This window comes from Vigna umbellata, chromosome 1, assembly GCF_029865625.1.
Source record: "Vigna umbellata cultivar VRB3 chromosome 1, Vumbellata_1.0, whole genome shotgun sequence".
Lineage (NCBI taxonomy): Eukaryota > Viridiplantae > Streptophyta > Magnoliopsida > Fabales > Fabaceae > Vigna > Vigna umbellata.
Genome location: NC_142165.1, coordinates 81,400,891 through 81,416,066, shown reverse-complemented (window position 1 = coordinate 81,416,066; position 15,176 = coordinate 81,400,891). Strand labels below are relative to the sequence as shown.

The following is a 15,176-nucleotide window of genomic DNA, read 5'->3' as shown; positions in this document are numbered from 1 at the left end:
ATTATTTTGTAAAAATCCAATTATAGAGAATATAAGTATCTTTATATGCATATGAATATTTTATAACTGTAAGATAGTATAGTAGACTATATGCTATCAGACCATACATCATATTTCTTAGTTAGACAATTTACTGAATAATGTTCAATAAATATTTAACTAAAAGGGTAACATGAATGATATGACACACCAAAGTGGAGTGTTACATTCTTTATATAAATAAAAAGTTATATTATCATAAAATTATATATATTTAATTGGAAATTTGATATCTATATTTAATTGTAAATTTGATCTACCGACGGTGTATCATCGAATTATCAATAGGAATTGTTACTGCATTATTTACCATAACTGCTGTTAAAACTTCCTGTTATATCTTATTATTAATATCTTACATGAAAAATTAATTGATATGCTCACAATTTTAACACTATCAAAGTTGTTTAGTTTTAGGAATTAGACAAGCAAATGCACAATTAAATTTTATAGTTAACTAAAATTATATACATTTGTAAAATTACAGTAGAAAAAATGGATTTTAACCTTGTACTTTTCACGAGACATACTTTTAAAACATCCATCATCTCTTAAAATTATAAATGCATTATGAGATTTTTTAGGACTGCAATACTTATTAAATCAAATATACACTTGTTAACCTTTATAAAATTGTAAGCCTTTTCATGATAGGTTGAGTATACCTAAATATTCTTTAACATTTTTCAATATATCCTTTCTCTTATTAAATTACAGCATCTTGTAATACGATTTATTTAGACTATACAATGCCATTCTATTTTATTTAAAATCATCATATCTTTCAGACAGAAAGGCTGACCATGCCATAGAATCTAATTTGTAATTATATGAATTGGTTCAAAGAATAGGGCAGAGTGATTCAATGACCAGTAAAATTTACACGAAACTGAATAAATGAATCCGGTTACTTCGTTTCCATTCTCTATCCATATCCCTCCTCTATCATACAAATTCTTATTCTCGTGAATAAGAGTTTTATGTTACAAATCAAAATTGTGGTGGACTTGAAAAGATCACATCTAGTTTCACTTAAATTTCTCATTCTAAATTAGAAAGAGCAGCTCATCTCCCAGCAAGAATAGTATAACAAGTTGCACACATCCCTTCCCTCTCCACAACCTGTACAAAAAGTCCCAATGTTGACTAAATGAATAACTAATATGCACACGAGAGCAACTGCACTTTTGACCTAGCTGCATCATCGCATAAAGCATGCAGCCAATCAATGCTAGCTGCTGGCGGGCAAGTAACAATCAAGAGATTTGGAATCATTTTCCAGCCCATGCTGCAGTTCCTCCTGCAGAGTGGCAAAGGAGCTGTTCGTTGCGCACATATAATGATCACGGCATTCAGTAGGGAATGACATACGGAAGAGCAAAAGCATCTGCCTGCTCTATATGCAGAGCTTCTGCCCATACCTGTGGTGTATCCCCAACATCTGAACATTTTATCATGGATTTTCTTTCAGGAAGATTGCCGCCAAATAACCACTCCTCATCAAAATCAGTCCAATGATCCACCTTAGGTATTGAATATACCTGGTCTAGGTACATGGTATCTGGATGGGGTGGCTTTAAATGGGCTTCAGTTAACAAATCAGTCGACACAATAGCAGTGTGAGTCTTCTTGGAAGAAGCTGAAAATGGCTTAGCCTCAATGATGCCATTTATCTTGCATTCTTTGTTTTCTACCTTAACACAGTTGTCTTCCCGTGGCCTATATGAAGAATCTGGAGTGGAAATTTGATAAAGTTCCAGCATCCTTCCATTATCAGTGAAAGAGTGAGAGGAAGACAGTTTTGGAAACTTACTGGGAAAACTGTCATCAACTGTAAAAAAATTAAACTTGTCAGTCAACCGCAGATAATGTGCAATATTGATCAAAATGAATGAATGAAAAAATATCAATATAAACATGACATTAGTGAAAACCCACCGTGGACGTAATATCTCATTTTAGCTCATTGGGCCAGAAATATACTACTCCAAATCCAATAAGTGAAACTTCTTATTCAAATTTTAAATATTACTTTATAGAATCTGAGTAAATGACAATAAGACTCATCATAAGTAACACTCACCACGTGGAACTCCATTTGACTCAATGTACTTTCTTTTTTTGAGATTTTCCCCTCTAACAGGGACCTCAAGGCTGTTCCTAGAGAGCTGTGCAAAATCGTTAAGTCCAACTTTGTTGCTTTCTTTTGATTTATTTTGGTCTGCTGTTTTATGTTCGTTATGCTCCCTAGCTTTCTCGTCCTTTTTCTTCTCTTTATCCCTGTCTTTGTTCTTCCCATGCCCTTTCTTCTCCTTCTCTTTATCTTTCCTTTTATCTCTTCTTTTATCATCTTTTTTATCCTTAACCTTTTCATTTCCTTCATCTTTCCTTTCCTTAACCTTTCCTTCTTTTGTCTTTCGCCTGGCCATTTCTTTATCTTCATCTTTCTTTTCCTTAACCCTTTCGTTTCCTTCAACTGTTGCTTCCAAATTCTTTTCAAAAGGCTTTCCCAAATGTTTGGGTATTCCATCAACTCTAGGATGAAAATTTCCAGCATGATTTGGAACAGGTGTATTTCCAATAGGTCGGACCTCTGGTTGAATTTCCCTCCCATCAATCATTTTAACATCAAGACCCTTATCCACAAGTTTTTCATTACCAACATAACAGGTCCCACCAGCTTTAGCCACCAACTTAAAAGTTCCTTCATCTTTTCTACTATTGTTTGTATTAGTAGATTTATGAACAAATTGATTGTCAGCTCCTCCATTATCGTCCCTAATCCTCCGGTTCAACTCCAGGAGGAACTTTGAAGTCTGGTTCTCCTCAGCCAAATGAATTTTCTCTCCTGCCTTCTCCCCATTGCTACCAGTACACTGTTTGGTGAGTCTGTTCTCAAACATGATGTCCTTCTTATCATCTAGCTTAATTGCATTTTGATGGAGATTACCATTGAGGACCTCAGCTTGTCTTGGAAAGCCTTTGTCATCTGCAGTACTGATTTTACTTTTATCTCTGCCTTTGTTCCTATCTTTGTCCTTATCTTTCTTCTTCTCTCTGTGTTTTTCCTTTTTGTCCTTCTTTTCCTTATGCTTTCCATCTCTTCCTTCTCTGTCCCTCTTTTCCTTAGTTTCCCTCTTCTCTTTGTCTTTCTTATCTTTCTTATGTTTCCTCTCCTTCTGCTTTTCCTGCAAGTAACATTGTGGAAGAAATATTAGCAATTGTCAAATAAGGGAAAAATCATAATGGCTTCACAATATCTACACCCAAAAGCAACCAAAGAGAAGAAAGAGAAACTATCACAAATAAAACAGTTAAATAAATTTTATTCTTGTCTTCGAGACCATCTTAAATCTCCAAGGCAGAAACTACAACAATTACAAGATCAAAGTCCATTCAGTACGCAATATCTACCTACAAAGTGTTTTGTATATTAGGAAAGTTTTCAGCCAACTATAATCAAACTGAGGGAAAACAATAATTCCATCGAAGTCAAAAGTAAAACTATAATAATAATTAATGCCAAGTAATTAATCAGTTCAAAGATTATATTTTTACACCAAGGAGAAACACTTCCAATGCTAGATGCTAATGCTGGCGATTGTGTTCTGTATTTTCTTTCTTCTTTGCTTTTGGCACAGATTACAAATATGTTATACCGTGACAAATTTGAAGAATGTTCTGTTTTTATCACTAATACCGAACTAAAGAGATCAGAATAGCAACTGATATCTTATTATGAAGGATGACAGGCAAATACAATATACATGTACAGATGAACCAGCAAACTTTTCTTCTACTATGTTCTTCCCGTCAGTTGCCCTACAGTATTAGACCTACCTTTTGCATCATTGTAATTATGAGTCTTCCTTTTCATTGGTGTTTACGTTATACACAATCCACAATCTATTTGAAAATAATTACAAGCTTACTACTACAAGAGACTAGATGAAAATATTCAAACATAATGATTTAAACTAAGAACGATGCTTACAAAATCACTGTAGCACACAGAATGTTTAAAACTTAATTGAAATGACCTTTGTGTATGCAATAACACAATCAATATGAAAAGAAAAACCTAGCACATTATTCAATTCCACACACACAGACACATACGTATATATATTAGAACTCAATTAGGAAAAGGAAAATGATTATGATTGTTTAACTTTTATTTCAACATCCATACAAATGTGTCCTGCTGTGTATAAATACAACTTTGAAAGGAATTATGTATCCAATTGAAGGAAACCAAAATGGTAAAGCAATTATTATCAAATAATTCTCAGTTGATCACAGTACTAAAGAAAAATATTTTTCTAGATGTTTTCTTGTTTCTGTATAAATAATCCAAAGCCAATACTTATTTAAGGGAAACAAATGTCATTCAGTGTCTAAAATCATTTTTAAAAATATCCTTTGACATTAAAAAACAGAATCCAAATACACAGTTCACCACAGGTATTCAAAACCCAAAACTTCTACACAGATGAAACCCCAATTCAAATTATGTAGTTCAAGTCAGTTCCTATCATGCAATACCTTAAAGGTTTAATCATAGTTAAAACAACTATTAAAAAATGGTAACAGACTTGGTCACAGGAGTACATTTACGGCGTAGCATACCCCCTTCAATGAATCACCCAATGCAAATAACCTAGCTGATCAGCAAAAGTTCAACCTCCATACTGAAACTCACTCTGTCAGACTGTTCTAGGCTCCACTACTTTATTTTTGCTGAAAACTTATTTTTTCAAAATGTAGCATAAAAAAAGAGAATATGGGACCATACACCCCTACCAATGTTGTCTCACAAAGAAAGTCATCCCTTAAGAAATTTAAAGTGTAAATCAATTATTCTTAACATTTTCCAGAGATGTATTAGGCCTAGGTGGATGATTAATGATGTTTACTCATTCTCAACAAAAGGAGTCATAACTCGATTACTGATGAAAATTATTCAATACTAATCACAAGGTGGTGTTTCGAAGAACCCATACTCCCAAGAAACGAGAAAAAAATCCATAACATATTCATATATATTATGTATGAGAGACTGATTGCACTACTATGTATCTACCTTAACAGGCATACCAAATATTTTATAGATACCTCTTGAAATAAATGACAACTAAACACTTCTAACATGAAAGGCCAAAAACAGGCAGTGCAATGACAAGAACTAAAATTAAGTGATTAACACTTTTAATAATCATAATATTGTTCCCTCTTCACCAGTAATTACCTAATCTCTCAACTCAATGCTCTTGGAACTTGTATATTAAACTACATTTGACAACATTCCAAAAAGTCCAAATTTTGAACACAATACAGAAAACCTAACATGAAACCTGTATTTAAATATCTATGAAGATAAACTCTTGTACATCACATGAACCAACTTGCATCAGCAAAGAGTGCATAACCCTATTATTAATTGCAGACCAAAACATAGACAGTGATGTAAGCCTCCAATCAGCTTCAATTGTACTCATCCTAACAACCATGGCTTATTTATAGTTCGAAAAGGACCAACTTAAATGTTTATAGCAACCATTTTTACAACAAGCTCCAAAAAAACTGAACTTATATCACTATTAAGGAAAAAAGAAGAAGATAGAAGTTAATGACTGCATAATTCATTTAAACATGTTATACAGAAAAATTTTAATGCTCCACCAAGAAAAATAAAATTTATTTAACAACATTATAAAGCCAGTCCATTAGTCACACTATATGTACAATGTGAATGTAGTAAAGTATATTAACCTTTGTCAACAAGCCTACTTCATCTGTTATAGTCTTCTTTAAATATCCTGGTGGCGGAAATGGAAAACAGCGCGACATTGCAAAAAAGCACAGATAGGCCTAGCGTAAAATTCTTCTAGACAGAGTACTTGAATTAGTTTCCAATAGCTGCCCAGTTCCACAAAGGGGGCAAACCAGAACCAGCAACTATACTCCTGTCCATGCACCATGTCACTGCGTTCATCTCCAGAATGCACAGCAGGTAAGCAAATGACTCAACCAATCAGTATACAATTACGTTACTAGTTTCAGTCTAACTATATCAATTCAAAAAGGCTGCTTTAAAAACGTAAAAGACCACTGAAATCAGATACGCTAAGTTCTTTATAAGCAAATAAAGAATCTATCAGTATCAGCTTCTTCTGCGCGTCAATCCCAAAGCCAAAATTGTCTCCCAGCAAAGTCAAAAAAGAGAGAAAACATAAAAAATGAAGACTCAGATGGCCTTGCACTGGTTCTCCAATCTTGATCAACAATTCCCAGTTAATAATAGACAATCTTCTTCCATGCTCAAAGAATTAATGTTAAAGACCATCTTAAGCAATCTCCAAGGGCAAATGCTCAACAAAAATAGCTTTAAATCCAGAATATGAACCCCTCGAAAGACCAGAGCTCTTGCCCATTTCACGAAGACCCACGCCACAGAATTAAGGTCTTCTTTTCGATGACACACCTTCTGATCAAAACAACCGCAAGTTGCGATCTGATAAAACCCTAAAAGAATATAAAGAAGTTCAGTACATATACTACATAAATATGTACGAGTAAAGAAAACCCTAATTCCAATTCCAAAACCATCTATTTATTAAACATAAAGCGGCAAATTGAAGGAAAGAAGAAGAAGAATCAAAAAACTTTTTAAACCCAGCCACTAATGGATATATAGATCAAAAAGTGAAAAAAGAAAGCTCTGATCGAAAGGGTTCGAAGGAAGTGAAAGAGCGATTGAGGAGGTGAAAATTGTTGCCTAATATTACCTAGTAAGCAACAAAGGCACCATTGTCGGAGGAAAGGATCTCTCTTTCTTTCACTCAAGTAAAAAGAAGAAAGAGAGAACAAGATCTCAATATACAAAAAAACTATCTAAACGTATTCGAGGGAAGTACTTTTTGTTTGTGTTATTGCTATGGTATGCTAAAGGCGGTTTTTGTTCTCTAGATTTGTGGATTTTGTTTCTCTTTTGTTTACCCACTGATTCTTCTTTCTTCTGTTGTGTTCTCTCTGCTCTATTTGCGTCTTATGCTTGGGTTCTGCTGTGTCTTCCGCTGTCCCTAATATTTATATCTCATCAATCAATTATTATTATTGATTGTGAGTGATATTCATAATTTCTTTTCATAATTTCTTTTTTTTTTTCTCACTCTCTTCCTTCTTCTGCTCGTTCTATTCCTAGTGGCTAATGTGCTATTTTTGCGTTCGGAAGTTACACGCGAGGAGGAAAAATAATTGAAAAAACCCAAACACTTAGACCAGAACAAACAAACAACAAGGGCAACATTGGAATGACGAGCAAAAGCATATTTCCAATCACACCGCATGTATGTACGAGTGTATTTAACGTGTCCAAGGAAGTGCATTTCTCATTTATTTGATAACTTTTACCATTTTCCTTCTAAATTGGTCGAGATTTAATTTCTAAAAATTAAAAATTCTGATTTAGTAACTAAAACAAATGGTTGCCAAACATTACAATTTAATGTCAAATTCATTATCAAATTACGTCATTGAATGCTAAGTTGGTCCTTAAATGTTTTTGTAAGATAAATTATAAAGTATATGAAATATACATTTACTTTTACATTAAAAAAATATATACGTTTGTCGCTTTCTTCTTTGAAATAAATTTTGAGTCTTCCTCGTCTTCTAGTTGTTAAATTTTCTATTTCACTACTTTAAAGTTAGATTTCTATTCTTTTTTTTTATTAGTTTGATTAATCACATTAACAAAAAAATTTTAAAAATAAAAATTTTAGACTAAACTAGTAGGAAAAAAATTAGAGAGACCACAACAATAAAATGAGAATGTGTATTTTATTTTTAAAATATATAAATTTTCGTGTTTGTTATTAATAAAAGCTTTCTTTGAAAGCTGAACATAGTTATAATTACAAATAGTAGATTTAAATATCATTTTGTCTTTATTTTTTTAAATTTATTTAAGTTAATTTTAATATTTTTCTTAATTTAGTTTTAATTTTTGTCAATTTTGTTCTATTTAATTATTTATGTTAAATTCTCTAAATAATTAACTAAAAGTTGATAGTGTCAATCTTGCATGTGTTTTTTTATTTTTTTAATTTAAAAAAAATTACTTGTTAAACCACATAGTTAAAATCAATGATAGATGTTATTACTTTATATTTAATTTGATTCCTTTGTTATTTTTGTTCAATTTAATTTTGATTTTTTTAAATAAAATAATTTTATTTCTCTCGAATGGACACCAAATTTAATTTTTGTATAAATTTTATATTGATATTTTTATAAAAATTTACATTTTTTTTAAAATAATTTTTTTTAAAGTTATAATTAGTTTAAAATTAAATAAAAAAATTTTAAGAATAAGACTAATACCACCATTTTACGTAAAGTAGTGGTATTTACTCTCCACTTTTTGACTTCTTAGAAAATTTAACAATCACATGTGATTTTTAATTTTTTAATTTTTATTTAATGGTAACCACTTTTAAATTTTTCATACTAATTTTAAACCAATTCTAACCCTAAATTAAAATTATTTAATAAAAATATGAATTTTAATAAAAAAAATACCAGTATAATATTTTTATAAAAATTAAATTTGGTTATAAAAAAACAAAAATTGCTTCATTTAAAAAAATTAAAACTAAAATAAACAAAAATACAGAGACCAAATGGAATATAAAAACATTCACCATGCCATATTCTCTCGTCTTAACAAAACGTTGCTTTGACATGTGAATTTTTTGAAATTAAAATAAAAATTAAAAACTTTTAAAATTTAAAAGAAAAATTAAAAAAATTAGAAATAAAATGAAACTAAAAAAACACGATCTATTAATTATTTAGATGGTGTTAAAAAAATAAAAAAATTAAACAAAATTAACGAATATTATCACCAAATAAAAAAAATTAAAAATAAATTTAAAAAACTCAACGAAAATAAGAATCAAACTAATATTTAAGCCTAAATATATAACAGAGTACTTCTATGGATATATGTGGCAAAAAAATAACATTTTGTATTGGATTAAAGAAATATAGTATGGTTTTAGGTGATGACTATTTTAAATATTCATTGACTTTCTTTTTTTTGCCCATTGGGGTGAGTCCTTTAATGTGTTTGAAGTATTATGCAAAGGACTATAAATAATATGGTGTTTGTATCTCAAGCATTAGAAGTGACGATGATATTGAGTTTGAAAATTGATATTTTCGAACGTTTTATGGAACAAATAATATATGTGAAAACAAGAAAAGGAGGATTGAAGTTTGTTTTTGAATTTTTTTGGCAAATTTTGGATGTATCATCTAATTATTGATGTATTAACCATGATTTTGTATTTATCAAGAAATTAGTTAATGTTATTTTCCTTTGATAAAACTAATTAGGTTTAACTTTAATACTTGGTTAATTTACTTGTTTAAAAGAGATTTTTTTGAATGTGTGTATGTATCCCTCTATATTAATGTAAATGAAAATAACATGAAAATTAAAAAGATAGAGCTAAAAGAGGATATTAATAACTTTTAGTTTGTTCCTATTTTCATAAACTAATTGTATCTCTTAAGTACTATTTTTGTTCTTAATCTTTGATTTTATAAGAGAATTGTAATTTGAATAGATTTTAGGAGTTAAATATGGTCTAAATGTTGTAGTTAGACATAGCAGATAATAGTTTTAGAAGAAAATGTACTAGGGATAGCTTTGTACTTTCCTTAACACAACTTCTGTGTAGACCCACTTTAATTTATTTAAGCCCCATAATTAACTCATTATAAATATAGGACAATACAATAAATACATTAAGATAGAATAAAATAGACTTTACTTTTATAAAAGTAGTTTTTAGTTCTTACAGTTTTTTAGTCTTCTCTAGGTTTTCTGAAATGCACAGTTCATGTCTCTTTTCTTAGTTTTTCAATTCATTTCTTTTCTAATGTCTCTACTTTATAGCTTTGATTCTATTAATTCCAACAATTTTACATTTCAGTATTGCTTTTACAATCTTCATTTCCATTTCCGCAATTCATTTACACGTTATTTACTGTTTTAAAGTTGAATTTACAATTTCAATGCAATTCTACCGATTATTTATAGTTTATTCACATTTTACACCAATTACATTTTAGTTTTGCACTTCTTTTAATAATTTCCAGTTGTCACGTTGTTTTTCGCATTAGTTCTTTCTTTACAATTTCATCACAATACTTTCTTTAGTTTTCAATTTTAATTCAATGTTCATCGGTCTATTTTACTAGAATAACAAATCTGAAATCATAATTATGTTTTCTTCTTGAAATTCTTAATACTCCTCGTCTCTTCATTAAGAATTGTTAGTTTTGAATGTTCCTGGAAATTCATTCAACATAGGTCGTTGACAAGGCCCAAAAAGAGAATATTTTCTTCGATTTGTAAGAATATAATTATAAATAGAAAATGTTTATAGGTTAACTCTTTTTCTATGTGTAAATAATAGGTTTAATTGTACCTCTATTTTTTGGACCTTCATTTCTATAGTAGGGACTTTTTTCCTATACCTCAGTTTCTTCGTACACTTCCAAATTTTAATGTAACTACAAAAATCATTTTTGGAAAAATATATATTGAATAAAAAAATTAGGTAAGCAATAATTATTTTTTACTAAAATACATTGTACATTTTATATTTAGAGAAAGCATACATACACTTCCAAATCATATTTTCACGTGTTTTCTTCTTCTCTCGTCTCTCTAGTGCGGTGGTGTACTTCATATTTGTTCTTAGTTTCATCAACTTCCTTGTATAGTTGGTTTTTCTTCATCTTCTTCATTTATTTTGTTCCTCTTTCACACACATAAGTGTTTCCGTTGGTTAAGTTCAGTCTGAAATTTTATATTTATTTCCTTTGAAGTTTATATTTATTTTTATTATATTTTGCATTATCAGATTTCAAAATCTTATTTAAGAAACTTATCAAATTTCAAAATTTTATTTAAGAACTCACCAAATTTTGAAACTTATCGGATTTTGAAATCCGATTTAGGAACTTATATATTATGTATAAGCTATGCTTAGTTTTATCAATTGGTTTTTCACTGGTTAATCAATTTCAAAAATATGGAAAAATATTTGGTTTAGTTTAAATAGTTGTGTCGTATTTTCCATCCTTTTAATATCATTCTCATTATTTTGTGTGTTATGTCATTTATTGCATGTGGCAGTCCAAATGGATTTATCATGCTCATGTTAGTTTTGATCGGTATCACCTTAGATTCTATCAACTTATAGTCTCTCCCTTAATTTTGACACTCACACTCTCAAACCAAACCAACCCCTTAAACCATACTAATTGTTTAGTAAAATACATTTCAACAATAATTAGCATTAATAAATATTACAAACACCAATATTACATTATCACCAAAAATTCGAAAAAGACGTAAGTAATGAAAAAAAAAACAACATGAAGCTTACCTGGAATGTGCCACCAACAATGACCAATGACAGAAGCAATAAAAGCGAGAGGAAGGAGGGAATGCTGTAAAAATTCATACTAAAGATTCGATAAATCTAAATATCTCAAACAAGCACATTTAATCATATTCAGATTTATAAGAAAGAAAGCGGAAGCAGAAAGGCCAACCTCCAGCCATTGTTGTATGCTTGCTTAAATTCTGGTTTCTGAACCCTTGCTCTTAAAACACGATGGTGATGTATATGAAGTAAAGAGTAGGCTCAGTGACCTGATATGAAATTTTCTGTAGTGCTCCAAAAAACCATCACAGAGTATTTTTTATAACGTTAGAAGAGATTGTTGTGGGAATAATGGCACACCCACACGTTTGAAAACAATTTTTATTTAAAATGGACCACTTTCAGAATATTAACTGCTTTTAAAATATTAACTGAAAAGGAAATAAAATAAATGGGATAGATATATTCTAAAATGTAACCTCTTTTCTGTATAAGGCTAACATTCTCCCACTTGGTCCATTTTATTCAACCATCAAACGTAATAAGAGACCAAATATATGAATCATGGTGACAGTTCCTCTAATAATGAGTATTATCTCCCATGTATTACGATGTATTTAGTCTCACATCACAAGCTCTTATCTCTAATGAATAAACCATATGTCTATTCTAGGTCACAATTAAATGAGTTTTCTCAAAGTAATTAATTATGTGCACAAATAATTGAGAAAACATTAAACTGAATAAGAGTTTTATCAAAATGAAAGTACTTACAATGATTGCCATATCATGGAACCAAGTCCCATTCGTGTTACATGATCCTTAAAATTCTTTGGTGGCATGCCTTTAGTTAAAGGATCAACAATCATCAACTCGGTGTTAACGTGCTCAATGACCACTTTCTTTTCTTTAACACGTTCTCTTATGGCTAGATATTTAATATCGATGTGTTTACTTCGACTTCCACTTTTATTATTCTTAGCCATAAAAACAGCAGCAGAGTTATCACAATATAACTTCAGTGGCCTAACAATTGAGTCCACAACTCTAAGCCCAGATATAAAACTCTTCAACCATACACCATGTGAAGTAGCCTCAAAACAAGAAACGAACTCAGCCTCCATAGTAGAAGTAGCAATCAAGGTCTACTTTTTGCTACTCCAAGATACAGCTCCACAAGCTAGCATGAAAACATAGCCAGATGTAGATTTTTTGGTATCAACACAACCAACAAAGTCTGAATCAGAGTAGCCTACCACTTCCAAATTATCAGTTCGTCTATACATGAGCATGAAATCATTTGTTCCTTGAACATATCTCATTATTTTCTTTGTAGCTTTCCAGTGGTCAACACCTGGATTACTCTGATATCTTCCTAAAACTCCAACTGCAAATGCAATGTCAGGTCTAGTACAAACTTGAGCATACATAAGACTTCCGACAGCTGAAGCATATGGAATATTTTTCATCTGTTCCCACTCAAGATCATTTTTCGGGCATTGACTTAATTCAAGTTTGTCACCCTTTACAATGGGAGCTACACTTAGTGAACAATTCTTCATGTTAAACCTCTCTAAAAATTTGTTGATATAGGTCTCTTGAGACAAACCCAAAATGCCTCGAGATCTTTCTCTATGGATCTTAATGCCAATGACATAAGATGCCTCTCCCATATCTTTAATGTCAAAGTTCTTTGAGAGAAATTGTTTCACTTCATATAGCAAACCCTTATCGTTGGTTGCAAGCAAAATATCATCCACGTATAATACAAGGAAACAAATCTTACTCCCATTGACCTTTTGGTATATACATTGATCCATGACGTTTTCTTCAAAATCGAATGAAGTGATAACATCGTGAAATTTTAGATACCATTGGCGGGAAGCTTGTTTTAATCCATAGATGGATTTATTAAGCTTACATACCAAGTGCTCATTATCTTTAGAAGAGAATCCTTCAGGTTGTTTCATGTAAACCTCTTCCTCTAGATCACCATTAAGGAATGTTGTTTTCACATCCATTTGATGTAACTCAAAGTCAAAATAAGCTACTAATGTCATAATTACTCGGAAGGAATCTTTCTTAGATACAGGAGAAAAGGTCTCTGTGTAGTCAATTCCTTCTCTTTGAGTGAATCCTTTGGCAACAAGTCTTGCCTTATGTCTCTCAATGTTGCCTTTTGAGTCTTTCTTGGTTTTAAAGACCCATCTACATCCAATGGATTTTACACCATCAGGCAACTGAACGAGATCCCAGACTTTGTTGGATGCCATAGAATCCATCTCGTCTTTCATGGCATCATACCATAGTTTTGATTCTTCGGAACTCATGGCTTGTGAAAACGTTTCAGGATAGAAACTGCTGGTCTTCTGATTCTAGTAGATCTTCTTAATGTTGTGTCAACATCTTGATGAGAAGCTTGTTGTTCAACTGGTTGTTCAACATTTACTTGTTGCTCCTCATCAACAACTTGATCTATATTATCATTCTCAGCAATTTGTGGAACTTCAATTATTGCCTGTCTAATTTGCTTTTGAACTGAAGGAGCGTGAATGACTACCAATCTTTCATTTGATTGAGAGGTTTGAGCTTCATAGTGATCTTTTTCAAGATCAACGTCTTGATTTAAATCACTCCCACTAATCAAATCATTTTCAAGAAACTTTGCATTTCTTGATTCCACAATCTTAGTGTTATGAGTTGGACAATAAAATCTCTAACCTTTGGACCTTTCAGCATATCCAATGAAATACCCACTAATAGTCCTTGGGTCTAATTTCTTCTCTTGTGGATTATAAATTCTCACTTCAGACGGACATCCCCAAACACGTACATGTCGTAAACTAGGTTTCCAACCTTTGAATAACTCAAAAGGTGTTTTTAAAACAGCCTTAGTTGGGACCCGATTTACTATATACACAGCCGTCTTAAGTGCTTCAGTCCACAAGAACTGAGGAAGTTTTGAATTACTCCTCATACTTCTCACCATATCCATCAAGGTTCGATTTCTACTTTCTGCTACACCATTCTGATCTGGAGAGCCAGGCATGGTATATTGGGCAACAATCCCATGTTCTTGAAGAAATCTAGCAAATGGACCAAGTGCTTGTCCATTCTTCGTGTATCTACCGTAGTATTCTCCACCTCTATCTGATCTCACAATCTTAATTTTCTTTCCACATTGTAACTCTACTTCAACCTTAAAAACTTTAAAGGCATCTAAGGCTTCATCCTTAGAACGAAGTAAGTACAGATACATGTATCGTGAGTAATCATCTATAAAGGTGATAAAGTATTTTAGACTACTTGCGTCCATATCCGGACAACAAATATCTGTATGAATAATTTCTAGTAAACTTGAACTCCTCTTAGCACATCTTTTGGACTTGTTAGTTTGCTTACCCTTAATGCAATCCACGCAAGTCTCAAAATCAGTAAAATCCAAAGTACTAAGTACTCCTTCATTTACTAATCCCTTAATTCTCTCAATGGAGATATGTCCCAATCTACGGTGCCATAAAACAGAAGAATCCTCATTATAACATATCTTTTTAACCCAGCGGAAACATGCATAGAACTATAAGCAGCGTTGTTTGCAATTTAATAAAGTAAAGACCATCGCATAATTCCCCAAAGCCAATAACTTTGGATTTATTCAATAAAGTAAAA

At 31.3% G+C, this 15,176-nt stretch overlaps 1 protein-coding gene across 2 annotated transcripts; it reads right to left on the bottom strand.

The window, feature by feature from the left end:
• Positions 1 to 929: 929 nt before the first annotated feature.
• Positions 930 to 7,258, bottom strand: LOC124838204 (uncharacterized). 2 transcript variants are annotated; one of them, XM_047313738.2, is made up of 4 exons: positions 6,828 to 7,258; positions 5,812 to 6,564; positions 2,123 to 3,227; positions 930 to 1,870 (listed from the first exon to the last, which is right to left on the bottom strand). In XM_047313738.2, exons 2-4 carry the CDS (start codon positions 5,887 to 5,889, stop codon positions 1,392 to 1,394), a joined length of 1,662 nt encoding a protein of 553 aa, XP_047169694.2. In that variant the 5' UTR covers positions 5,890 to 6,564; positions 6,828 to 7,258; the 3' UTR covers positions 930 to 1,391. The 2 variants fall into 2 exon arrangements, with proteins under 2 accessions (XP_047169694.2, XP_087960514.1); XM_088104388.1 differs by having other exon boundaries at positions 6,957 to 7,258.
• Between the last annotated feature and the right edge of the window lie 7,918 nt (positions 7,259 to 15,176).

Excerpts from the sequence above, each read along its gene's own strand:
- LOC124838204 (XM_047313738.2), bottom strand. The coding sequence starts at position 5,889 with ATGTCGCGCTGTTTTCCATTTCCGCCACCAGGATATTTAAAGAAGACT. Across the intron at positions 3,228-5,811 it reads AAGTAGGCTTGTTGACAAAG|GAAAAGCAGAAGGAGAGGAA; the intron begins GTTAATATACTT and ends TGTTACTTGCAG. Across the intron at positions 1,871-2,122 it reads GTCAAATGGAGTTCCACGTG|TTGATGACAGTTTTCCCAGT; the intron begins GTGAGTGTTACT and ends ATTTTTTTACAG.